The sequence below is a fragment of the Lepidothrix coronata genome, unplaced genomic scaffold (assembly GCF_001604755.1).
Source record: "Lepidothrix coronata isolate B3197 unplaced genomic scaffold, Lepidothrix_coronata-1.0 Scaffold72, whole genome shotgun sequence".
Classification (NCBI taxonomy): domain Eukaryota; kingdom Metazoa; phylum Chordata; class Aves; order Passeriformes; family Pipridae; genus Lepidothrix; species Lepidothrix coronata.
This window is the reverse complement of record NW_016690252.1, coordinates 396296-421429: the sequence shown is the minus strand read 5'-3', so window position 1 is coordinate 421429 and position 25134 is coordinate 396296. Positions and strand designations below refer to the sequence as shown.

General features: G+C 42.6%; 1 protein-coding gene across 8 annotated transcripts in view; it reads left to right on the top strand.

Annotated features, from left to right (window-relative positions):
• The window catches only part of UNC13B (unc-13 homolog B), a 208782-nt gene that overhangs the window by 155021 nt on the left and 28627 nt on the right, over positions 1 to 25134 (top strand). For all 8 annotated transcript variants that reach the window (XM_017819075.1, XM_017819074.1, XM_017819069.1 and 5 more), the window contains 9 exons: positions 387 to 476; positions 1944 to 2078; positions 2855 to 2988; positions 3905 to 3990; positions 11731 to 11857; positions 17166 to 17262; positions 18056 to 18199; positions 18337 to 18414; positions 18958 to 19035. In XM_017819075.1, the coding sequence (XP_017674564.1) occupies positions 387 to 476; positions 1944 to 2078; positions 2855 to 2988; positions 3905 to 3990; positions 11731 to 11857; positions 17166 to 17262; positions 18056 to 18199; positions 18337 to 18414; positions 18958 to 19035 (969 nt within the window). The remainder of the gene's footprint in view (positions 1 to 386; positions 477 to 1943; positions 2079 to 2854; positions 2989 to 3904; positions 3991 to 11730; positions 11858 to 17165; positions 17263 to 18055; positions 18200 to 18336; positions 18415 to 18957; positions 19036 to 25134) is intronic.

Below are 25134 nucleotides of genomic sequence, written 5' to 3'. Positions count from 1 at the left end.
CATCTCAGAAGGGAAGCCAAAACACCAAGCAGTGAGTGCAAAAAGGAAAGGGCCCACACAGGCAACCTCAGGCAAGAGGCCAGGGCTGCCAGGGGTGAGGCTGCTCCCAGCCTGCTTCTTCAACAGCCAAGGAGAGATTTCCTGCTGCCGAGGGCTGTCAGTCTCCTGGCATCCATGGACTTTGCGTTCTTATGAGAATCTATTTAATTAAGCAAACAGATAAGCTCCTGCAGCAAAAAGGCCTTATTTATTGAGCATTGTTTTGACTGGTACAAGCTTCTTGAGCAGGAAATGTTTCCAAGACAGTTTCCTTATTTAGCACATCCTTGTAGCCTTGCATGGATCTGGCTGTGCTTTCCAACAGGATTTCCCTTTTCTGTCAACAGAATAACTTCCCAGCCAGCAGCCGTGAACGCCTGCAGGACCTGAAGTCTACAGTGGATTTGCTGACCAGCATCACCTTTTTCAGGATGAAGGTAGTGATATGGGTGGGGATGGGAATGGCATCTCTTTAGTTTTTCCCCTAGGAGTTGATTTCCCATTTTCAAAGCATTGTTTAACATTGTTGTGCTTTAGACACTTAAGGAAGATTGAAATCATCTGTGAACATGTATAAACATCCACATTTTGTCTTTACTTCACTGTGTTTTGCACTGAGAAGATGTAAATTGTTTTTTGCCTAGGGTTCTTCAGTCATAAATATGGCATAAAAAAAAAAAAGAAAGGAGAAGGAATAAAGAAAATTGGCTAGTTTTAGGAAGATAATTTGCTTCTGTTAACATCATTAGGAAGCTTTTCCTATAAAACTAACTGTAACATAAGCCACTACCATCTATTCACTATCTTTTATCTAGTAAATATTTTATAATTTATCTCATGGAAGGTAAAATATTGCAACAAGATAATATGTCTCAGTAGAGGTCCAGGAGAGTTCTTATGAATGCTAATGTGCTGGTTCCATAGTTAAGTTTATTGTTCTAGCAGTGTGTAATGAGATTATTTTTGATTCCTGATTATTGGTTTCTAAACTTTTTTTTAAAAGTTTACAACCTACTGTCATCTGTTTGTACATGTCACATAGAAATTCTTATCTTATCAAAAAACAAGTGTTTAATTTGAACTGTTTCAGGAAGTTCTTAAAATTTTACTCCTAACCCTTAGGGTAAATGATGTTTTGGAACTTCATTTTAAGAGTGTTCATTCAGGCAATCTGTCTGTATTGAAAGTTTGCTTTATAGAAATACTCTGAGAAGTTGTGAGATACTGACAGTATCAAAATTGCTGGGTTATTGTTGTATTTGCAGGGTGATGCCTGCCTATCTGTTTAGTTTAAAGTGCTCCTGCAGCATTTTTCTAAAGCAATATAACAATGAAATAATGAAAACAGCTGCTGTTGCAAGAGGAGAAGGCGTATCAGTTGGCATGACCCTAGGGATTCTGGTGTGCTTTAAAATTCAATAAAGCTTGTGATGAAAGATGTCCTTAATGCAAGTTTTTGTATTTAAAGGCATATGAGTGGTCTTCAGTAAGACTTTCCAGATCAGATGTTATCTGCTCTTCTGGTCTGCTGCACATTCTTCCAATGTTGGGAAAGATTACTCGCTGGCTTCGTAACAAAATCCTATAAATTCAGCAGAAATTGCGTGTTTGGCTCAGATTATAACACATATCAAGGCACATGATCTGTCTGTTTTGAGGAATCTTCCTTGGCCTTTCAAAATCTGTTTTTATTCTGCAAATGGTCCAGTGGGGAGATAAGTGTCATCAGTGCTCTTTGATGCCTGGGGAGAGTGACCCACTTGTGGCTTCAGGTCACCGATAGCACAAGTCGCTGAAAGCAGATCCACCAAGCCCTGGGTGGTTCCCAAACCGGTGGTGTGTTCCTTCCCTGTTTGATTTATGAGCAATTCTTTGTTTGACTCTCTTTGTTGTCTCCTTGTCAGGTCCAAGAGCTGCAGAGCCCACCCCGAGCCAGCCAGGTAGTGAAGGACTGTGTAAAAGCTTGTCTCAACTCCACCTACGAGTACATTTTCAACAACTGTCATGAGCTGTACAGTCGCGAGTACCAGACAGACCCTGTGAGTAGCTGATAAGAAGGCTGAAGTCCAAGTTTCTGATTTTCTTAAGATAATAACGAGAATACTAATTGATACAAAAAGCCAACACAAACAAAATTACGTGACTTGTTATCTTCTGAATGCACGAAACTTGTAATCAAATAATGAGCGCTAATTAGTAAGTGGAGGATGATAATTGTTTTACACTAATTATGATGCATTTTGCCAGCCTCAGCAGTTACTTGTGAAGGGAAGGTTTGATGTAGCTTTGAATGAGCAAAAGCCAATTAGAGCAGATGTAGACTGATCCAGGAAACTTTAGCATATATAAACCCCGAGCAGTGAAATTTTACCTTGTTTTCTAGCAGCCAGTATCCTGCACTGGGTTTAGGAGGTGCCTCTAGACACAAGCTGTTTTCAAATCCATAAAAGCTCCTCCGACCACTGTGTAGTAATGCACACACAATGTGTCAGTGTGGATATAGTCATCAAGCAGGTGGCTAGAAAGCAACTATTTGGAATAAGCTTAGGGAAAATAATGTCTCAGCAGGTCTTCTGGAGCCTGGCCTGCTCTTGGCATGGTAAATGACAAAACAGTGATTAGTTGGGTTTGAGGCCACCAGTAAGCAACATGGTTTGGCATGTTTACTGTGTTTTGCATTAGATCAGGCAAATTACCAGCAGTCATTATTAGTTTTAAGCTCTTCAGAGAAAGGGCCCACAATGGTGATCTACATTTGCCAGCTTTTTCTGTCCACTTAAAGTTGATGCTGTTTTTCCAATGGCTTCCTTCCCAGAACAAAAGTCAGGACCTTCCTCCTGAGGAACAGGGCCCCAGCATCAGGAACCTTGATTTCTGGCCCAAGCTCATCACTTTGATAGTTTCCATCATAGAAGAGGACAAGAATTCCTATACCCCAGTCCTGAATCAGTAAGAAACTTCCATGTCCTGTGTGGCTAATACTAGTCTGTGTGTGCTCTGCTTTATTTGTTGAGCTGCTTTCTATCTCTTCTGTCACTTGTGCATTTATAGAAGAACTTATCTTGTCTGTCTGTCTTTCTGTCTTATCTGTCTCTGTCTTTATAAATAACTCTTTTTGATTGGGATGGAAGAGTTTCAAAAGGTTCAGTTACGCTGGCGTTCGAGCACAAACACCCTGATTATTACAATCCTGAACTCAGGGAGGCACCTGAAAATGGGGTGAGAGTTCTTTTGTTTTTTTCTGATGTTGAGCAGTTCTGGGGTGCATGTTAATGCACACAGTGGTGCCATGGTGCCTTACACTGTGATTTAGGAACATGGTGTTCATTGCAGCAGTGGGAGATTGCATTGGGTGGAGTTGGCACAGCATTGGAAAGGAACCTGAAACAGGTCTGTTTAACCAGTGACACCACTCCAACAGTCCCACAGGGCAGGAGAGAGAGAGAGATCTGACAAGGTATTATACACGAACAGCTGGATTATGCCCTAATGATCATTGATTTAACATAATAATCATTCATCTGTCAGCCTAGTAACCCTTGAAAAGGAGAATGAAAAAAATAGACAAGGAAAGGGAAAAAGGTACAAGGGCGTTGAGATCATATTCCCAGAATTATTTTATGCATCTCTACGCGGAATGACATCCAGGACCTGGCTTTTTGAGTTAAAACCAGTGTAGTTTTCAGATTACTTAATCTATGCCACAGAGTCCAGTTCATGGTCTCCAGTTTTCACCTGGACCTTTATCTAGGGTGAAGGAAGTTCCTTAATGTTGAGCTTTTCATCACATAGTGTAGCTCAGAGCTGAATAAAGGAGAGCCTTTTGCTCTGCCACATGCCAAAGTTTTTCCGAATGTCCCTTCAGGTTTCCTCAGGAGCTTGCAGTTGGGAAGATCAGCGCAGAGGTGATGTGGAGTCTTTTTGCCCAGGATATGAAATACGCCATGGAAGGTAAGAGAATGTCTCACTGCTGCTAGCTGACTTGTTGCTGATCTCTTGTTCTCCATCCATTTGGTGAAAATGAGGCCTAAGCACAGGAGTAGCAGCACTGTTTGGAGCAGAGATTCCCAGTGGTTTGTTTGTGCACAGCTGCTTTATGGGTGAGAATTGAGGCCGAGATCTCCATGAGCTCCAGACTTCTGAGTCAGGCTGTGTTGCAAGCTGTTTATTGTCATCCCAGCTGCTTTGAAATCAGAAGTTCTCTTTGACCTGAGGTTACGTTGGCTTAGATTAGCAGCCAGCAGCAGCTTCATTCTGCAGTGTACTGTGCTAGAAAGGGTTGAAAACATAGGCAGACTCTGGGTTTTGCCATAGCTCTAGTTCCCTGGATAGTACAGCATAGATGGTCTAAGCCATTGGCAGAAAGATGCTGTTAAAACAATTCCTGCTGCAGACATTTTGAATTAGTCTTTGCATAATTCCACCTCCTAGTAGGGAAGAAATTTTACTGTTTCTGAAAATGAGTTAGGCATGCAAAGCCCAGCAAACTTCCAGAAAGGAATTCTGCTACTTGCAGTACTCTTCAGGTGGTTGATTACAGTTTCTGAACTTGATTTTAGTTCTATACATTGATTTGCACAATCTAATCATCTTTATACAAGGTTCAGAGAGCATCCAGCTCCCGCTAGCTGTGGTAGCAGTTGCTTTCTCAGTATTTCGTAGGGTTCAGCTTTATGATCACCTGTAAGTTGCTATTGTAATAAAAGAGAAGGGCTGGTGCTGTCTGTGGCATGTTAGTGTCTGTATTCATATTCCAAACCCTGGTCAAGCTGCTGCTTTTGGTCACTCACAAAATTTTGCTCAATCCACTTGTCCCTAGTTTGATTTGAGCTTGCTTATAGAAGTGACGGCCTATTAGACTCTTACTTCAAATTGCTAGAACAAAAATGCTGCCTGTAAGAGAGTTTCCTGCATTTTGTTCTTCAGAAACAGTCTGTGGGGTTGCCCTGTAAGTGAAGAAGGTTGACTCCATTTATTGTATTAATCTCTGTCAGTGCAACAGAAGTAGAGACTGTGCTGTGGGGGGAGGCTCTTTGCCAGCTGTAGGCTTGAATTCAGCAGGCTGCAGGGCTGGATGAAGTGTTCTCAATTCTGTGTTAGGAACTTTTTATATACGCCTGTACCCCACAGTGCCTTTGTCTTGTGAGGTCATGCTGATATAAGAACAGACACTGGGAAGAAGGACTAAGACTACTGTGTTGAAGAATCTCTTTTATAGGGATTGTCACTACTTGCTCATATGTTAGAGATGAGGCAATGGTGATAATTTCATGTTATCTTTCCCTAGAAACTGTTTGCTCCTGAAAACCATTTTAGGTCCCCTTTCAGTTTTGTTCTTACTTATATAGAAGGGATGGAGCACCTCTCCTATGAAGAAAGTCTGAGAGAATTGGGATTGTTCAGCCTGGAAAAGAGAAGGCTTCCAGGTGACCTAATTACAGCCTTCCAGTACCTGAAGGGAGCCTACAAGAAAGATGGAGAGGGACTTTTTACAAGAGCATGGAGTGACAGGACAAGAGGCAATGGCTTCAAACTGAAAGAGAATATGTTTAGGTTGGATATTAGGAAAAAATTTTTCCCTGGGAGGGGGTTGAGGCCCTGGAACAGGTTGCCCAGAGAAGCTGTGAGTGCCACATCCCTGTCAGTGTTCAAGGCCAGGTTGGATAGGGCTTTGAGCAACCTGTTCTAGTGTAAGGTGTCCCTGCCCATGGCACGGGGGGGTGGAATGAGTTGACCATTATGGTCCCTTCCAACCCAAGCCAATCCATGGTTCGTTCTATTTACTCTTGTGTACTTGCCTTCAAGAATTTATAATGCAATTTACTCTTCTAACTGTTGGAAGTGTCCTATCTTCCTCCTTTATCTGCAGCCATGAGATCTCTCCAGATCTGGTTGCTTACTTTCCTAAGATTCCCTTTCCCTGTTGCATCCAAAATGCAACTGTAAAAAGGTTACATGTGTGAATTTGACTGTCAAAGGGGACATGACTTTGACTGGGGTTTTTTTGTCTTTTTAATGACTTTATTTGATTCCATGTTCACTTGGCCTCCCAGGTTTTCTCTGTTCAGATCTCATACCATGTCCCCTTTGACTCTGTTCCCACTCATCAATCTGGGCTTATTTTACCTTCTCCTGACATGCTTCTGGTCACTTTTGAGCTTCTTAAGACAAGGATTGGTATCATGTTTCCATCCCTTAGTTCCTCAGTGCATAGCAAATACTCGCTGAAAGACCATCCCTCTTCAAAATATTTATTGGTGACAAAAATTGACACAAAGGTGGCTGATGGACAGGGGAGGATTTGCATTTTGAGCGAAAGTTGAAAAACTGCATGGTAATGTATTTGTACTCTAGTTGTGCAAGTTATGCAGGAGGGTTGGACAGCAGTAGAGTCAGCGCTGGGGTGTGTCTCTTCCAAATATATATTCAAGAAATCCTCAGGGTGCAGAATTCTATTTGAGGCAAGTGTGATTCCTCACTGCTTTGCTCTCCAGAAACTTGTGAAGATAACCTTTAGAACAAGCTCTACAATAATTCAATTATAGGCCTTACTAGATATATTTTAAATACAGATGATTGGATTAGCTAAGTGCATTTTTTTTAAACTAGGGGAAAAAAGGGATTAAAGGAAATTGATTGAATGATGTGAGGGATGATGATTAGATTTGCTGTCCTTAGCTCTTGGCTCTGTCATTTCTCAGGTTCAGTCACTGATTGTTTTACCAGTTTAACTGCACTAAGAGTTTCATATTCCTTTTGCCAGTTTGTGGCATAATCCCTGGGTACATTTCTGGTGCGCTCCAAGATCTATATGCATCAAGAGCTCTCTTCAAGAAAAGCTAATCTACTTTGTGGAGATATGTGCACATGAACCCAGACTATAACACTTGCTCCTAACTTTCTTCATGGTGTTTTCCCTTATGTTCTGTTCCTAAGTTCTGGATCACATGAGCTCATTCACCTCACCAAGTGGTAAGTTCATGCTCCTTGTGGAGCTTGTAGGTATGAGTAGATGAAGAGTTTAATCTGTTACCCATAGTTTTAGCACTCTGGATGTAGTTTGTCACACTAGCTTTAGTCTTCTGTAGTCTAATGCCAGCATTAAAACAGATCTGCAAAGAAGACTTGAAAGACCATACTGCTGCTGTAGAAATGGAGGGTATGTGCTGTAGGGAGACTCCTGTTCTGGTGAGCCACTCCATTTTTTTGACAGTACCTGATGCACTGAGCAGTTCTGGGAAATAGCCCCTTTGCTGGGTCCCAGGCATTAAGATGTAGATAATGTCTCTTGAAGAATAGCTGCTGAGGTCAGAGCTCCAGTTCATGTGTGACTCTATTCCTTTCCTCCTGGCCCAGGTGATGCTTGAGGATCTCTGGTCCTTCCACTCTGCAATGTGAAGGGTTTGGAGTAGAAAGAGTGCAGGCCTGGCTGCATGAAACTGCCCCCTGCCTCCTTCCAGCCTCATACTTCCACACTGCTCTCCAGGATGCAGTGTGGAGGAGAGTTGGGAGGCTCAAATGGGAGATGGTTTCTTTGAGCTGGAGAGTAGTGCCTGACTGTGTGAGTTGCTTTCCTTTTTCCCCATCATGCCTTTCCCAGCTGGACTTTAGCCCCATGTGCTCCCACGCAGCCTGTGCAGGACAATGTATAAACTCTAATTTATACCTAGAATACAGGGCTGAAGGGCTTCAGATGCAGAGTTCATACCAACCTGTGGATGCTGCACCACATGTCCTTTGGACACCTTCTGTAGGGTTAGACTGCTGATGTGAGAAATGTTCAAGTCATAAAAATTAAACACCTATTCTCTATTTAAAATGTGTTCAGGAACCGGTAGCAGTCATCAGGCAGCAGTGTGTTTGACTGCTGAAAGGCAAGTGCACTGCAGGCAGATCTTATGCCTTCAGCTCTCCTAAGGAGACTCAGCATCTGAGACACAGCAGAAGCTCCAGGATCTACCCCGCTTCTTTTCTTTCTTCCCTAAAGCAATGACAATTCAAAGCACCATTCGCAGCAGAGCTGGCACTTGCCTGTTTACTGGCAAAGGCAGTACAGGACAAGTCTTTGAGAAGTGTCCTGTGTTCCCCATCAACCCAAGAGTAAACCAGATCAGATCATCGTGTATCCCAGACTTGGCTGGCAGGATCATGCTCCCCTGGAGTCACTGTAGTGTAGAGGATGATTTTCCAAGTCATACAGTTGGCACCACCTCTGGGACACTGACTGGTTAATTGGAGTTAAAAGTTTTCTCACTGTCCTCTGTGAAACCTCTGTGGCCCAGAAAGCACAAACACCTTGAGCAAAGAGGCTTGTGCTCTTCCTTTATCAGAAAGGCCTTAAAAGACAGTAATAGAAAATCAACGTCATCCTTGACAGCACCATTTTATCTTAGTTTGGACACATCAGCATTAGGAGAGTTGCAAATTGGAAGCGTCTTTGATAGGAAGAGAGACTGAGCAGACTTGGCAGGCAGGATTGAAATAAATCATTCTGCCACTTTCTCACTTCTAATAAGGAGAAGGGGATCGGAGGCACACACAGATGCCATCTGTCTAAAGTGTTGATGCTTCAACAGCCTTGGTACCTATTAGAGTTTCTTTGCAGAAATTTGGCATTATTTGCTGGAAATTAACCCATGAAAAGTAGACTAACAATCAGGAAACATAATCTGTGGATTAAAGGATGTGGTGGAAGCACTGTTCTCTGCCTGAAAAAATAGAACTGGATGTGACGCTAGAAAGTGTGCTGCTAGGGAACAGTTCCCTATTAATGCCTTAATAATATGGCCTTGGTGACCCTAAAAGCTTTTCTCCATTGGAGGCTGTTTGCAGATGAAATCTGGTGAGGAAATGTGTGAGACTTACAGAACTCTGTGGTCTTTTCAGGATAAAACACAGTAGTTGCTGTACAATATCTCTGTGCTGTTCTGCTGCTGCTGCCACTAAGCTCTTTAAAAGCCAGCAGGTTATAAAGCAGCACAGAAATGTTCTAAGACTGATGGCTCCCAGGACCTTCACTTTACCTTTTCTAAAATGGGCTTTCAATGTATGCCTCTGACTGATGTGCTTCCATGTCACCTTCAGGTAGTCTTAAACATTTCACCTTATAAAGGAAGCAGCTTATCAAAACTGTGCAGGGTCCACTGAAGGAGGGAAGGCAGATGGTGTGAGCTGTTGGGAATGAGGGGGTTTTGGGTCTTTGTTGGCTTTGTCCTCCAGAATGTTTGAGCTGTTATAGTTCACTTTTGTCTTTTCTCTGTCACAAGCCCCACCTCTCTTTCGCATACGTAAAGTTCTCTTTTATGGTGGTAAGACCTCTCCTTCTTTCTTTTACTTTCCTGTAGTTTATGCCCTTAGTGTCAAGTGTCTCCTTTAGCACTTAGATGGCCAGGTAGTCCTAGTAGCAGTCCTTGGGCTTAGCTTCTGTGGCTGCTTTGCATCTTCGTCTTCTGCAACTTAGAAGTGTTTTAAACATTCTAAAAACAAAAAAAGGCTTGAATTGCTTGCTTTTAGTGCATTGCTTAATTTTGAGGAACTAGGTCTGATTTAAGTCCTTTTTGTGTCCAAGTCAGACCTCTCCTTTGCAGGAACAGCACCTTTCCCATGCAGAAACAGCAGCTGGAGGCAGCGCCTGTCCAAGTTAATGAAGTTATAATTGTCCGTTGGTTTCCTCAGTCACAGGGAGCGAAGCAGGCACAGTTATTGCTCTGTTTGCTTCCAGATCTGTGGAGAGAGTTTGTATTTTCTTCTGCAGTTGCTTGAGGGATGTCAGCAGTTCAGACACTGAGTGTACTCCTAAGTGCTGAAGAAAGATACAAGATTATTAATATAAAACAGGAATGGACTTTCCACAGCTCCAATACAAGCAAATTCACTTTGGAGGGAAATGGACCATAGTATATGTAATTTGTCCATTGAACCATTACTCCTGGGGACTGTGTCTCTCAGATACTGGGCATTCCACTGCTTGGCAGTTGCCAAGGCTTATGGAAAAATTCTGAATGAAAATTTCTCTGGATTTTGTGTTTTCAGTTGCATAATTCATACTTGATGTGGACCTTCTTGTGCAGGTTGATGAAGCTTCAATAGAGATACAGAAGTTTCTCAGTGTTTTGAATTAGTTGCAAGAATTCACATTTACATGAAAATAGATGATGATAATGATGTAAGATAAGCTTGTCTGTCAGGTAACTGATTAGAAAACTACAGCCATTTTGCATCATGAAGATGTATCTTCCACTTATGAGTATCTGTAGCATGTATTGCTCACATGTGCACAGATCTACCCAGCTACTGGATACCTGTACTGAAGTCCTAGATTAAAGCTATTCAAAGTTAAGAAAAAGACTTCCTCTTTTCAACATAGCTGAATCTTACGTCAGGAAGGAGGTACCCACATGTAAGATAGGAAGAAGAGTCTAAACTCAAATTCTAAGGATATAAACCTGAGCCTGAGCTAAAATCATGTGTGTCTTAGTATAATATCTCACACTGCAGACATGGACTAGCAGCTTGCCGTGGTGCTAGAGTGAACAAAGAAGCTTGGCACAAAGTGTATTCCTGCTGTGAGGCCTGGCAAGCGAAAGAGATGGATATGGACGGGCAGCACTGGGTAGCAGCGGTGCAGAATTGATCACCTGATAACGCAGGGTCACAATACAGACAAAAGCCAGCTGCTGAGTCCTCGTAGCATCATGAAAAAGGAATTAATTTTAATCTTTTCAAGGGAGATTTTGAAGAAAAGCAGCGCAGTACAAGGAGCTGCCTGTGTAAGCACATGAGGGGTGGCTTGGGAGAAAGCGCTTGGGAGAACTTAACAAGTAGTTTAAAAACAGGGATTGTGGGCTGATCAGAGGTGGGAGTCAATTGCTGAAAGATGGTAGTGTGGACGTAGGCTGTGAAGGGCCTTGAGAGTGAAGACATGGTGAATACATTCCTCGTGTTAAGTAAGGGAAGCTGTGATCTAGGGAGTTAAAATGTAGGTCTGAGTATGGCCTGTGCTTCAGCAGTGTAGGTGTGTGGGAAGGGTCATGTTGTGGAGGTATGTGCATTACACAGGGAAGAACTGTGTAATTGTAATAGTTCCAACATTGTCTGGGTACAAAAACATTAGGAAACCTGGAGGGAGGAAGAGGCTCAACAGCAGACACTGCCTTCTGGAAAAGAAGTATCATTAATTTCTCCAAACCGGGGATCAGGGAAGGCTCCACCTCCTGTGTAGCTCGTTTGGACTTGGTTGTGACTCATACTGTCAAACTCTTGGTGCTTTCTGCTCTTGTCTCCTACAGGATGTAGTGTAACATGTTGGTATTGCTTTTGTTTGTATCTAAGAATGAACAGATTCACTTGCCTTGATTTTTCCTCTGCAAAGATGGAATCTCGACTGTGATATGTTAAATGAAAAGGCCATAAGAGATTCCTCTGTTTTTATTGCTTTGACAACCAAAAAAATCTTCAGCAAATGGAAGTATTAATTAGAGCTACAGAAATAAACTCCAGAGCCCCAATGGTCAACCTCCAAGAACCCCTGCTTGCTGCCAAAATTCTGTGCTGTGAAGATTTTGTGTCTTTATAGATGCTTCATACTCAAAACATTGCATAGTGCAGATGCGCTTTATAAAACCTTCCTGTGCCTGATGGCAATGACAGTGGTAAATTCAGACTTAACTGCTTATTTTTCCTTCCTTACAGAGCATGAGAAACACAGACTGTGTAAAAGTGCGGACTATATGAATTTACACTTCAAAGTGAAGTGGCTGTACAATGAATATGTTCGTGATCTGCCTGCCTTCCAGGGAAAAGTGCCTGAATATCCAGCGTGAGTGTATTATGTGTCCTTTAGTAAATCCCCACTATCTGTCTCCTTGTGTTACCTTGAGGGTAGGGGGATCATTTGGTTCTCCTGTGGCTGCCTTCACGATAGCAGCATTTCCTCACTCCTGATGTTCTGTGCTTTTTTATGTGCGTGTTTGTCCCCTGTGGTGTTCTGTGCCACTGCCCCAACCCAACTCAGTCCCTTATTGTACAATATCTCCCAACATTTCTAAAGCTTTAGCAATGGCATGGACAGTCTCTTAAGTCAGTCTGTGCCCGCAGTGTGGGCTTTGGTCAGTTCTTGAACAGCAGATGTAGGCTTACATTCTTGTGTTTGTAGGTACAGGTTTATGTGTTTATACTGTATGTCTGCATTTACGGATGTCCTATGTGCACACTACAGGATTTGTAAGATAATGTTTTCTCTTTTTTAGAAAGACTGGGTGGTTTACCTGGAAATATCAGATAAGCTGTTCCTCTTGAGCTCGAAGCAGTTGTTTGTAACTTTTATTTAACTTTAAACGAGGAACAGTAGATTTCAGACCTGGAGAAGGTGTATGAGCCCAAAAGGGAGCAACCCAGAGATAATGCTGTAGCTAGAGTTCCTTGCCTCAGGCAAGAGCAGGTATCTTGGGTCTGACCAGTGTTTTAACTGGTTTTCAGAGGCTTTCAGTGATGGTTGCACCACATCTCCTTTTTTCCTGTGCTTCACTGTTACCCCTCCGTTGGTTTTGGGGGGTTTAACACACTTTCCTTTTTCTCCCTCAATCTTTCTTGTTTTGATTTGAGCTTGTTATAGGCTGGGCATGGAGAATAAATTGTTCCTGCTTTATAAGACTAAAATGCTCTGCTCGTGTCTCTTCCCAGTCTTGTGCTGGTTCTTGTTTCTTCCCAGTTTTCCTTGTAAGGGAGGTTTACTCACCTCTTTCCAGCTGGTCTGTGTCTGAACATACAATACCCAGCCTTAAATATCGATGTTTCATCTAGACCTTGCCTTGCATTGCCTTGCAGACAGTGCTGCTGCTCTCTGGGTTGACAGCAACCCTTTCTTTTTTCTTTTATTCAGAATTATTGTTGATTCGTGGTGCTTCCAGTGGGCCACAGGCCAGCCCACAGGCACCCTCAGCATTGTGTCCTACCACGCTGCTGTTCCCATCCTGTACATGACTGTTCACTTCTGTCCAAATGCAGCACTTTGCACTTGTCCCCCTTGAAAAACACATCGTGCCTGGACTCTGTTTCCAGTTTGGCACTTTGAATTCTCCTCCCATCCTGTTGTGCATGCGGTCCCTCAAGCCTGGTGCCAGCTGCATACTAATAAGACGTGAGGCAATTGGCATAATTGCTCGTCTGTGGGCTGTGGGCCTTGATTAAATCAGGTCAGCAAGAGGCATAAACCCAGTGAACAGGGTGCTGGAATGGCAGTCTCAGAAGCCTTGTTCTCTTTGCTGTGCCTCTGAGTCTGGGCAATCTCAGGCAAGCCATCAGACATTCTTAATCTCTCTTTTTCTCCTGTGTAATCAGGATAATGATGCTCAGTTTTGTTCTGCAGACTTCTGCAGTCTGTTCTGCTTTGCTGCCCTTTGTGGTAGAGCTTCAGTGCTCATGTGCATTTGCGGCCAATGGCTTTGTTACTTCACTCTTTTATTTTAGAACAATAGGCACATTGTCACACATAGGTGATGTTTATTTCAACCATAACCTTCACCTGTCACGAAATATCCCCTTAATATCAATCACAGCTACTTGCTCTTGTCCTTTGATTTGCTTCATCACTAGTACTTTCAGTCTTGAAACTTCCTTAAACAAAGGAGTCTACACATCAGGTTTGCACATCAGTAAACTCTTTAGGTGAAACTAAATTGCTGCTGTCCAGACAACAGTTGGGTTGTCTGACTTCTTGTCAGACAAGAGGTTATCCACAAACTCGCTTTTCAGGTTGAAACTATGAGAAACCATGTTTCTGATAGCCTTGAGATATAATTGAACAAAGTGAAGGCTCGAAAGAATTGAAGCTGAAGTTTTTATACTCCCTTTATTTTCTGAAATTCAGCAGCAGTTTCTGAAACGGAAATAGCTACGTATCTGGGAGTGAATCTTCAAAACTCCCTCTCTTCAGCTTTTAGCTGCCAGCTAACCTAGCTTTTTAGATGTGTAAAATAAGTCTTCTGTGTTTTGTTTTAATACTAGTGTTAGCATGCAGCTAACATTGTAGCTGCCCTCTCTCTGGTGAGGGAAGGTATTCCTTCCTTGAGATCCTGTTGACTTATCCCAGCTCTCTTCATCAAACACAGTATTTATTCTTCTACTCTTTGGAACTCTGCCTGCCTTCTTGCCTCAGCACTTGCCAAGACCCAGAGATTGTTCACTGGATACCCACAGCAAATGAACAAGATGAATTCACCTGTGAAGTGTGACACTGCAGGAGCCATGCTCATGGCCAAGCTGAAATGGCAGTGTTTTGTGTTACCCCTCTGTTGTGCAGCCAGCAGAGGTAAACTTCCATTTAGTCCCAAAGTGCTGCTCCCTTTCCCAGCAGGCAGGACTGAAGCATATTCCGTACATACCTTGTTTAGAGGGGTTGGCTGTGCTGTCTGGAGTCAGTGCTGACCCCAGTGAGCACAAAATGTCTCTGAAGTAGCACTGTGAGCTACTGCCTTGTGTGCTGGTGCGTGAGTCATTACAGCGTTTGCGTCTAGATCAATAATTGAAGCAGACAAGGGAGAAGATATTTGCCATATAAATTTTGAAGTTATTTCTGCATGAAGTCAGATTATTTTTATTTGGTTTTGTGCTAGATAATTTTGAATATGGTTCTGGATATGTTGCCTTTGCAGTCCCCCCTCACTTGCTCAGCAGCCCAAGACCTGACAGTAGAGCACTGTAAGGGGTACTTGGCCTAAGATAGCTCTAGGTTTGTGTTACAGTTCAAAGTATGTTTTGGTCCTGAATATGCACATGGACTGGAAGTATTTATGAATTATTTGCATCTCATGTGTTTTCCTGCCAGCCAATAAAGGGCAAAGTTGAGGCTGGCTTTGCAAATGTACCTACAGAATGTCCTGACCTGACCCTAAGTGATTCATTTAACATTCATACTAAACCTTTTCCTGAAGGCAGTACTTTTTTTAATGAGGGGGAAGCAAATGTACCATCCCCACCCACCCAACAGCACCTTTTTTGTTGCCACCTTTGTTTAGACAATTTGGCAAGACAGTAAAATACCTATGCACTTGATTTTGTACATCAACATATGGTAGCCATAAAAATGGGCAGTGACTGTTCTCAACAGCAAATGGCTCTTTCTTGTGAATGTGGTGCCATAACTAAGGGTGAATGATAATCAGGAAGTTGCTCTGCTTCTCAGAGTGAAAACTGTGGCTTCTGGCACCAACAAGTAATCCTCCCTGCAGGTTGACCTGTGACATGTGAAGCAGTCAGCAACTCACAGCCTGGGAACTGTGAAACAGGTGGAAGATGTATAGTTACTTCCTTGTAAAATGCCTGAGTTCCCTTCTAAGGCTCTAGTTGTTTAAAATACACTATTGCAGTTTAAAAGAAAATGTTGAAAGCTTGAGAAACTTGCAGCAGACTTCAACATATGCTGACTTTTAGGAGCCTGAAGTGCCATTCAAAAGGAATTTTTCCAGAATACAGGAAGTCCATATGTCTGTGACAGTATTCCACTGTTGCTGTCTGTAATAAATAGGGCTGCATAGATAGGTTTCTGTTGGCATTTTAACACTGTGTCAGTTACAATTTCCAATATTAGCATTGATGTGCTTTATATTTCAAAGTTTAGAGAGTATTTAAGGCTATCTAGTGTGCTCTGCCTGTGAATTTGCTCTTGATCTCCCTCTCATGTCTGGCACATGCTTTCATGTTCTTTGCAAACTCAGCCCATAATTAGCACAATCTCTATGAACGCAGCTGCCTGTTTAGAGGAGGCTGTACTCTCTGAAGCTCATATAATAATCTTTTGTATGGACTAAATCACACATGGGCACTTTTTTCTTTTATTTGTGAATGCTGTTTAGTAATATTTGAAATTAAGATTTGCTTCAGCTGTGCTTTGTTGGCACTTGCATGCAACAAATTCTAGACAGACATTTAAATAAGGCTGTAAGTGCTATCTTATTGCTTAAACACAGACAACAAAAACACACCCACCCCCTTTTATACTGTGTGAATATGTCCCACAGAACAGAGAACAGAGGGACAGAGAACAGCTGTAAGATCCCATCACTGAAGCTGCCTCTCACCTTGACTATTTGGACAAGGTGGGATCATGTAGAAGCCTTTCAGTGCAAGAGGTAATCCCAGACACCAGTTCATGTGAGACACCTCTCATGTGTCAGATTCAGCAATGGCTGTTTCAGCAGCTTCTTAAATTCTGCTCTACCACTTAGCTTATCCTCCAAAGTGAAGGGGAACAACAGAGACAAACTTTGCTGTCCTTGTTCTTGGAACTCACTATTTTGGAGGTCTTGCACCAACGCAGTTGGTCCAGTACTCAATATGAACTAAGTTTGTGCTTCTTCATAAGAAAACGATGAAGAGCTGCTGACAGGCTGGCAAGCCCTAGCAGATGTCACCAGAGGTTGATCTTATTCAGGCATCTTCACAGTGAGATCAGCAGCCCATGGAAATGGGAGAGTATTCTAAGGGAGCCTCAGGGAAAGGGAGAGCAGGATTAAAGTGGAGAAAACTTCCAGCCTTGATTCCTCTTTCTGGTCTTCCAAGAAGATATCTGTATCTCCAGATGAAGTGACTTAAGGGCCCTGGGAAACAGGTGCTTCTTTTCCTCCCTTTATACTTGTTTGCAGCTCTCACATGAAAGCTGGTACATCCAAGTGGGCAGCAGGACAGGTGCCCTTTGGCATGCAGAGATAGTGGGTGTGGAGGTCTCCCTTGTGCTATCTGGCACTTGAATGAAAGGGAAAGAAACAACAAAGTGCTTTGAGATGATGCAAAGTTAAATGTGGTTCTCAAGGGGGAAAAAAGGGAAGGTACCAAGAGGAGAAAAGATAGGGAGAAGGACAAAAACAACTCAGGACCAGCAGTCTGCAGAGGCTGAGCTGGGCTGTGTCCTTCTGGTCCAGCCCAAGTCATGGTACAGGCCCTGCTCACTGGTGCTTCAGGACAGGTACGAGTATATTTGGGAACTTGGACTACATGCACAGACAGCAGTGTTCAGACATCTAACAGTGGCAAGCTTTCACAAGGCTTGCTGGAACTGCAGCACTGTCAGAGTCTAGTTGGAGTGCTCTATTTCCTGCTGTAACTTGCTGTCTTTCCTGACCCTCCCACAGGTGGTTTGAGCAATTTGTGATGCAGTGGCTGGATGAAAATGAAGATGTTTCCTTAGAATTCCTGCATGGTGCTCTGGAGAGAGATAAAAAAGATGGGGTATGTAGGTCACACTGAGTGAAACACTTGGTCCTACATCATTCAGTGCACAGAACCAAATAAAACACTGCAAATTCAGCTGTCGTACAAATGGAGGATGTGGCCCTTTCTGCTTGCCAGACAACTGGGAAACTCATTTATTTTAGGACTTTACAGGTCACAGAGAGCTTTTTAATAGCAAGGTACATATCATTCATTTATGTCTGTTCTGCTGCTGTTAATCTGTCAGCCAGTGGCTTGGTGCTCTCTCTGTTTGGAAGAGGTAATTGAAATTGAAAATTGAGGCACTTTGCATGTACTTAGTCATGCAGTGAGAATGTGACCTTAATCCACTGACAGACCAATCTTATTCTTAATTTGCTGAGTATTCCCTATGGAGAGAAGAGCTTTCTTGTTTATTCAGGGACTGTAGTTTGTGATACTAATGGAAACATTCTGTTCAATATCTAAATTTAAAAAAAAAAAAAAAAATTAAAAAGAGCTCTTTACTCTCTCCTTTCTTCCTCATTAACTGACAGACCATGCATTTCATCAAGGGTCTCAGCATCATGCAGCACTTCCCTGGTGCTCGTCATGTCATCACTGGTAAAGGACGGTAAACTTACAACCCAACTGAACTGGCTATTTAGCATCTCTAGGCCTTTTGGAGAGTTTTTTTTTACTAATTCAGAGGAAGATGTAGGTTTTGATAAATTTGTCCTGCCTTCAGTGCCACAGATGATGGAAACACCCATGAAATGAGTGTGTTTCAGATCTTTCTGCTTGACAGTGACTCTTTGTACTTCTGTTTTAGTTCCAGCAAACGTCCGAGCATGCTCTGTTCTCTTGCTCAGTGGTGGACGTCTTCACCCAGCTCAATCAGAGCTTTGAGATCATTAAGAAGCTGGAGTGCCCAGACCCTGTCATTGTTGCTCATTATAATAGGAGGTTTGCTAAGGTAATACCCTCAACGTCCAGATGTTAATCTTGCCTTAGTGGGATGTAAAACAGTGTAATGTTTTTTTTGTTTCATTTCCTGGAGTTCTTCAGCAGTGGTAGGGGACAAGTAACAGTGCTCACATCTTGTCTTCACAGACTATTGGGAAAGTGCTGATGCAGTATGCTGACATACTATCCAAGAGCTTTGAGTCCTACTGTTCCAAGGAGAAACTGGTGAGTTGTGCTGAGCTTCTCTTTTGCTCTGGAGAATCACATAATTGTCCTGATGAAACCAATTTCACATTGTACCTGGCCATAGTGATGTTGTAAATATTTTCAGTATTGTTATCATCATTCATATGCTTTTGCAGATTGAATTGTGGCTTGGCCCTGGAATAAAAGCAGGTCCTGAAGATGATCTGCAGGGCTTGGAGGCTGTCAGGTCGCCTTGAAATTAACTTCCACACTGCCTGAGTTGTGTGTTACAGAGGTGATTGAAAAAACAAGTGGGCACAGATTGCTCTGTTGATCTGGTACTTTGCAGAGATCTCCTGTCTGGGTGTTCTGGAACTGACCATCCCATTTCAAGCTGAAGAAAAAACGACTTGGGTTTTTTTTTTTTAATGTTTGAGTGCTGAAATCTGTGCATGCCCTACCTCCTGTTTGACTCTCTGATCTGGTGGTACTTGGGGAAGGGTATTGAGGCACAAGGTCTCTCACTGGTGACAATGTGTTGGCATCCTGAACAGTAACAGGTACTTGCTTTTGTCCCTGCAGCCCTGCATCCTGATGAATAACGTCCAACAGCTGCGGGTGCAGCTAGAGAAGATGTTTGAAGCCATGGGTGGTAAAGAGGTAAGAGAGCTCAGAGACTGTGTTGCTCATTCCTGCTGCACTGTTGTTACTAGGGTATGTGCATCAGAATGGTTCTTGAGGCCTGCAGTCATGAGAAGAGCCTTGTGGCAGCTGGCACTGTGTGAGGAGACAGCAGTAGCTAAAGACTTTTCAACTATATCTGTCATAAAAAGCAGGAGCAAATATTTTGAAGCACGGAATAGCATGGAGAAGGAAAGAGAAGGTTGCATGTCATGCTCATGTGAGCTGGATGTGGACATGGCTGGTGGTTTCTCAACTCTGAAGACAGAGAAGTCTTAGAACTGTTGACAGTTGAATCATTTTATATGGCATACAGTTGTGGCACAGTACCTTTAGCATGAGATGTTCAAAATCTAGTACATTAGAGACTTGCAAATAAGGGTTCTGTACTCATGTTTTGAGGGATACTCAGATGTGTCTATTTTTCATGAGATGTTCATTTTTACAGAAATAATGTTTTATTCCCCCAGATCACTATTTCTGTTCTTATATAATCTATGTATCTTTTTTTTCTCTTCTTTTTTCACTGCTTTTCAAGATTCAGGAAGATGAAGAAAAGCCTGCTGATGCTGATGTTAGGAAAAAATTATTTTCAAGTGCATTTACTTTGGTTGTGTTGTGATAGAGCCTGTGCTATGACCTGTATACCAGGAGGAGAGTCAGCTTTGCTGATGGACAGCTTAGTTTTTGCCTGTATTGCTTTTCCAAATCTTTCTTGTGCTCAGCGGCAGAATTCTATGAAGTGGCAAAAATCTCAACAAGTAGATTTGCCCCATGAGGCAAGGAAAACTGCTGTCATTCTTTCACATGTCACCTCAACAATACTAATTTCTGAGCCCTACATCAAGAACTAGCATTATATGGTCCCAGCTGTAATAGCAGCAGTAGCTAAATGCTCATTTTTGGAAAAAAAATAAACTTGTGATGAAATGTTTGTGAAGTGGCTTATAAAATTTTAATGCCTGTGCATTTAATTTCCCTTAAGGAAGCAATTAGCTGCTATTTTCTGTAGTGGTAGCCATTAAGTAGGGTTTCCCTATAGTTCAAATTGAAAATATTCCCTGATACTGTATTAAATAAGTGGAGAGTAACATGTGTTTCTTGAAACTGTTGGCTACTTTTCCTAGACTTCTTCTCTGCATTCTGCCCTTTAAAACCTTCCTCGGGAGATGTAAGTAAAGTAAAACAGAGGTAATGAATCCACTATTTCCCCCATGCTGTAGAATCGAAAGAAAAAAAAAGGGGAGAGAAATCCAGACAATGAGCAATAAAATACACAGGAAGAAATGTGACAAACATGCTAGGAAGCTGGTTTTTGGAAGTGATTTTTTCTTTTCTTCTCAGATGACGCTTATTGCCCTTCATGGAGCTGCTGCTGATCACCAGAAATAAATCGTGTTGTGTTAGGTGCCTGCATTATTTGCTGTCCCCAGGGGTTTCCCGCTTGGTGACTATGTAGAACATTTGCTTCTTGACTTGAAACCTGCAGGTTCTCTGTTTTGCTAGAGTAAACAAGGTCTTGTCCTAGTTAGAGTAGTCTTTCTGATGCAGATAGAACCTGACTACTGGGTAACAATTGGTGAGACAATAGCTTTGAAAACAGGACTTTATGGAAAATGTATCTGTGGGTTTTATCCTCCTTCAGAAAGGACAGTTTTTACTTGCTATGGCAGATCTCTTTTATATTCATCTATACCTCACACAGTAGCTTGCACAAAACTAAGCATTATCCTGACTACTCTATCCAAAAAGGATCTGCTTTCTTGGGGGAGTAAGAAAGTAGCATAGTTGTATGTCCTGATCTTGAACTGTTCAACTTTCTGTGTTCTCAAAAGTGTTTTTGAGAGCTAGGTACCAAATATTCCATTGTTGCTCTGGCAGATATGCCAGGTGTACCATGTGTGCAGCTAGACCTGGGGGACTGGTTTCAGTTTATGTGTGGCTTCATCTGCTTCCAGTTCGCAGATCCATCTCCAGCTACAGCTGTAGCATTGCACAACTCTGGAAAGCTTTGAAATATTGCTGCTACCTAGTGCTCTTTTCCAGTGGGTCCACAACCCACACTAACAGAAATCCATATAACTTACTCCCTTTTGCAGCAAGGGAGTAAGGGACAGGGCTCATTCATACTCACCCTGCAGTGTAGTGGCATAACATGGAACAGAAGTGCCCAGTACTATTTATTTACTCCTTTCTCCACCTCCTGCCCCCAATGGTTATGGTACCTTTTCCCTTCACTTCTCTTATTCTTTTTTTCAACTGTAGTGCTCAGAGGGTACAAAACAGGGGGAAAATTGCCCAGCATCTCTGGTTTAATGTGTTGACATCATGTGATCTGTGAACATTATTAGTCAGAAACAATAAGGACAACAGCAAAGCTTTAGAGAGCTCTGTGTGGAGAGATTCTCTTGGGTCTGTGCTTGAGAACTGAAAGCAAATATATTTACACACACACATACATATGTGCGTACACAGAGAAAAGTATCTTAAATTATTTTGGGGAATTATAATTAATACTTGCATTTCCCTTTTGCGCTGTGTTGATCTCATGGGATCAAAACAGTGTCATCGTGACTCAGGAGCATTCTCAGACATCCCTAAAGCATGTTTTGGAAAGGCAGTGTTTATGGAGTGGCAGATAGCATTAAAAGCATAATGAACAGTGGAATTGGGGGGTGAGTCCTGGACAAAAACTGGATACATGAACATCTTTTGAAACCTTTGATTCATCTGAATCATCTCCAGTACACCCACAGAATGGAGATAATAATTTAGCTCTGTGCTAAAGTGGGCTACATATATTCAGTGCTAGTGTTTGCCTGAACTTGGCCCATTTATTTAATTATTCATACATTATCTAATAAAACCTAATGTGTTCTGCATTTTCAACCCACCTCTGCAGTTTTCCAGCAGAGTTCAGCCTGCAGTCCATTATTTTGCTTAGCTTTTCATGAGTAATGAACTCATGCCACTGAAATTAAAAGGCGTGGTACTGCATTGCATACTGCTGGAGTCTAGATGTACTGTGAAAGACTAGTTTAAAACATTTCTACACCTTTTTTCCCCCAAAGTCAAGCATGTGAGGTGAGTATCAGAGACAAGCACTGCCTGGGAAACCCAAGGAAATAGCTGCTGAGTAGCCACATATTGTCATCACACAATTTTCATGCCTTCGGTTTCAAGCTAATCTGCACAATTAAAGCTTCAGGAAACTCTCCTCTTAATGCTTAGCCAGAGTTAGCCCACATTTTAAATCCTAAGTTAGCCACCTGAATAACAAATTGCAGGACGGCTTAGAAACAGCCAAGATTTAATAGCACTGTTCTCAGAGGATTTGCAGTATCCACTGTTTGCTTTAGCTTCCCACATGCCATAGCTAAGGCCACCCTAGCATTTGGGAAGTTGGCAGCTGTTGTTTGGATTCAGTGCAGGTCCCTAAAAGGGGGTTGGACCTGGTGAGCTCCCTGTCTCACAGTTACCTCTGCAGAGTGGTGCTCCCAGGGGCTGGTGGAGGGAGGCAGAGCAAAAATCAGCAGCTTCAAACCGGAGTCAGATGTACTCCATAACTTGCATAAAGCTAAAATAAGTTAGCAGGGCGTAATTCTTTACCTGCTGATAGGTCAGGTCAGACCCAATGATTTCGCAGTGTGAATTGATTAACATCTTCAGCCTTTGAGAAGGCAAGAGCCGTGTCTGTCCACGTACACCAGCTACTGAGAAGCCTTTCAGTTCTGGTCACTCGCACTTCACCAGTGAGTGTAGAAACCAAAGAAGAACTAATGGCATCTCTTGGAAAACTTGAAAGCCCATCACAGCAAATTCTTAGACTCAAGGCTTCTGTTTCATGCATGAGAGAAGCAGGAGATCAACCTAAATTCAAATTGATAACCCCGTGCTGTAAATGCCACCACTCAGATGAACTGAGGTTTCAGCCCTAAATGGGCTTGAATGAGACTTTGGGGCCCAGGTTCTTTGAAGTACCACGTCCCAAATCTTCACAGAAAATTAACAGAGCCCTGATTTCCTCCCTGAAATTTAAGTACAGGGTTAGCTTTTCTTTCTTTGAACCTCAGTTTTCAGTGTCATACATTTAGTCTCAAATACACAGATTTGACTGGAATTGAAACACTGGCTCAGAGATCAAAAGCCACCTCACTGTGGGTACTGTCCCTTTTTTTGCACAAGGAACTTTTCATTCTTCCTCTGAATTATCTCTGATACACCCACAGAAAGGAGATCATAAGCCTGCTCAGCTCCAGCTTCCCACAAAAATGGTGTGGATGTGACATGTGGCAGTGACCCAGCTGCCTAACACTGCTTTCTGCTTTACCAGGCAGATTTATCATGCAGTCCAAGTAGCAATTCCTGCTATCAGTGATAGCTGATATGCTTAGAATTCATTGCTGAGCAGCAGCAGCAATACCAATGCTGGTTCATTTGAGCACTGTTATCAGTGCTTCACCACAGGTCTAGTGGTTAGGGTGCTGTACTCTCACCACTGCTACCCGGGTTCAATTCCCAGCCCCCCGGGCAGATGGAGCTCGTCAGCCCTGTGTGGCAATCCATCTAAGAGAAGGTCACTCTAAACAAACCTATGTCCCGAGACCCTCACTGCCACTGTCCAAGCTTGCTCGGCCCCGGCAGATGAACCTCAGGATTAAAGGGTGGGCTCAGTTCAGCGCACGCTGTGTCTCACCTAAAGAATCCACTGCGCAGGCTCGAAGGGTTAATGACCTTTCCCAAATCTTCGCTCGGGAAGACTGGCCATTATACATTGGCAAAGAATAGTTTGCAGTTATACCACATGCTACACTACTTTGTAGCTAACATGTAATTTATGTTTGTGAAACAGTAGTACATACCTACCAGCCCCTTCCTAATGGACTTAAATCACCCTCAGGTAATTCCCTGAAATTTGATTCCTAAAGCCAAAGCATTCCACAGCCTAAGCATTTATGTAATGTGTATTATGTGGACTCCTTCTCCACAGTAGCAGTTGCTCAGAGGACAACAGCTTTTCTAGGATGGCAGGGGACTTGGTAGATACTGAACCAGAATGCTTACCCACCAGGGTTTGGCTTCCTGAGGGTGAGGCTGGGCACCTCTAAGTTAAATCTGGGCAGCTGTCTTGCCAGATGCACCCAGAGAGCTGTGAGCTGATGTTTTGGAGGAATGAGAGTTCCTTACCACAGATAATGGAGCTCATCCCCTTGGCAAAGCATTGTTCCAGCTGTCTCTTCTCAGTACTGGGATAGCAATCAGCTGTTTTCTGCTCTGAGGAAGAGGAAGATCAGTTTGCAGTCAACGAGTACAATAGTAAGGGGAAGCTTAGATAACTCCATGCCACCTCACAGGAAAATAAATCATGAACCAGGGCAATAAGCTGTTCATCCTGACCTCAGACATCCTCTAGACTGTGCATCTGGTAGCTTATAAGAAGTAAATTGTGAAGAACAGGTGTCTTGTGCCAAATTCTTCTGGCTTTTTTTTTTTCCAACTGGAAAAGCAGTTAGTTGGAATGTTTTGATGAGTCTTGAACTGGTTCTACCTCAAGTCTGTCAGAAATGGCCAAAATCAGGGGACAGTTCTATGCCATTAATTGTAGATAGCAAATCAGACAGCTTGTGACTCATTGTGCCTTTGGGCCGTGGGAGGGAAGGATTAATGTAGGGGCAAGAGAAGCCACCACCACCAGATGCTGTTTTTGTTTTGTTACCTATAAGCTTGGCTAGAAAGAATGCTGATTGGCATGACATTAGCTTCCTTCTGCCGTCACAGAGCAAGGGTGTTAGAAAGATAATAGGAAAACCAAATCACTTTAATAAAGGAAAAATAATCAGAGGTAGCAATGCTTAAAATTATAAGGCCTAAGTAATCATCATTTGCTTGGTCGTTGGTTCTTAGTTTAATTACTTTTAAAATTCTGATCCAGGAGTTTCATTAGCACAGGTTCAAATGCGTAATAGAGTCAATTTTCCATGCCAGCTTACAACAGGAAAGTGAACAGATCAGATTCCAAATCCCCTAAGGCTTGGCTTTCTCTGACAGATGCTGAGAAACATGAAAAGGGCTTTGGCA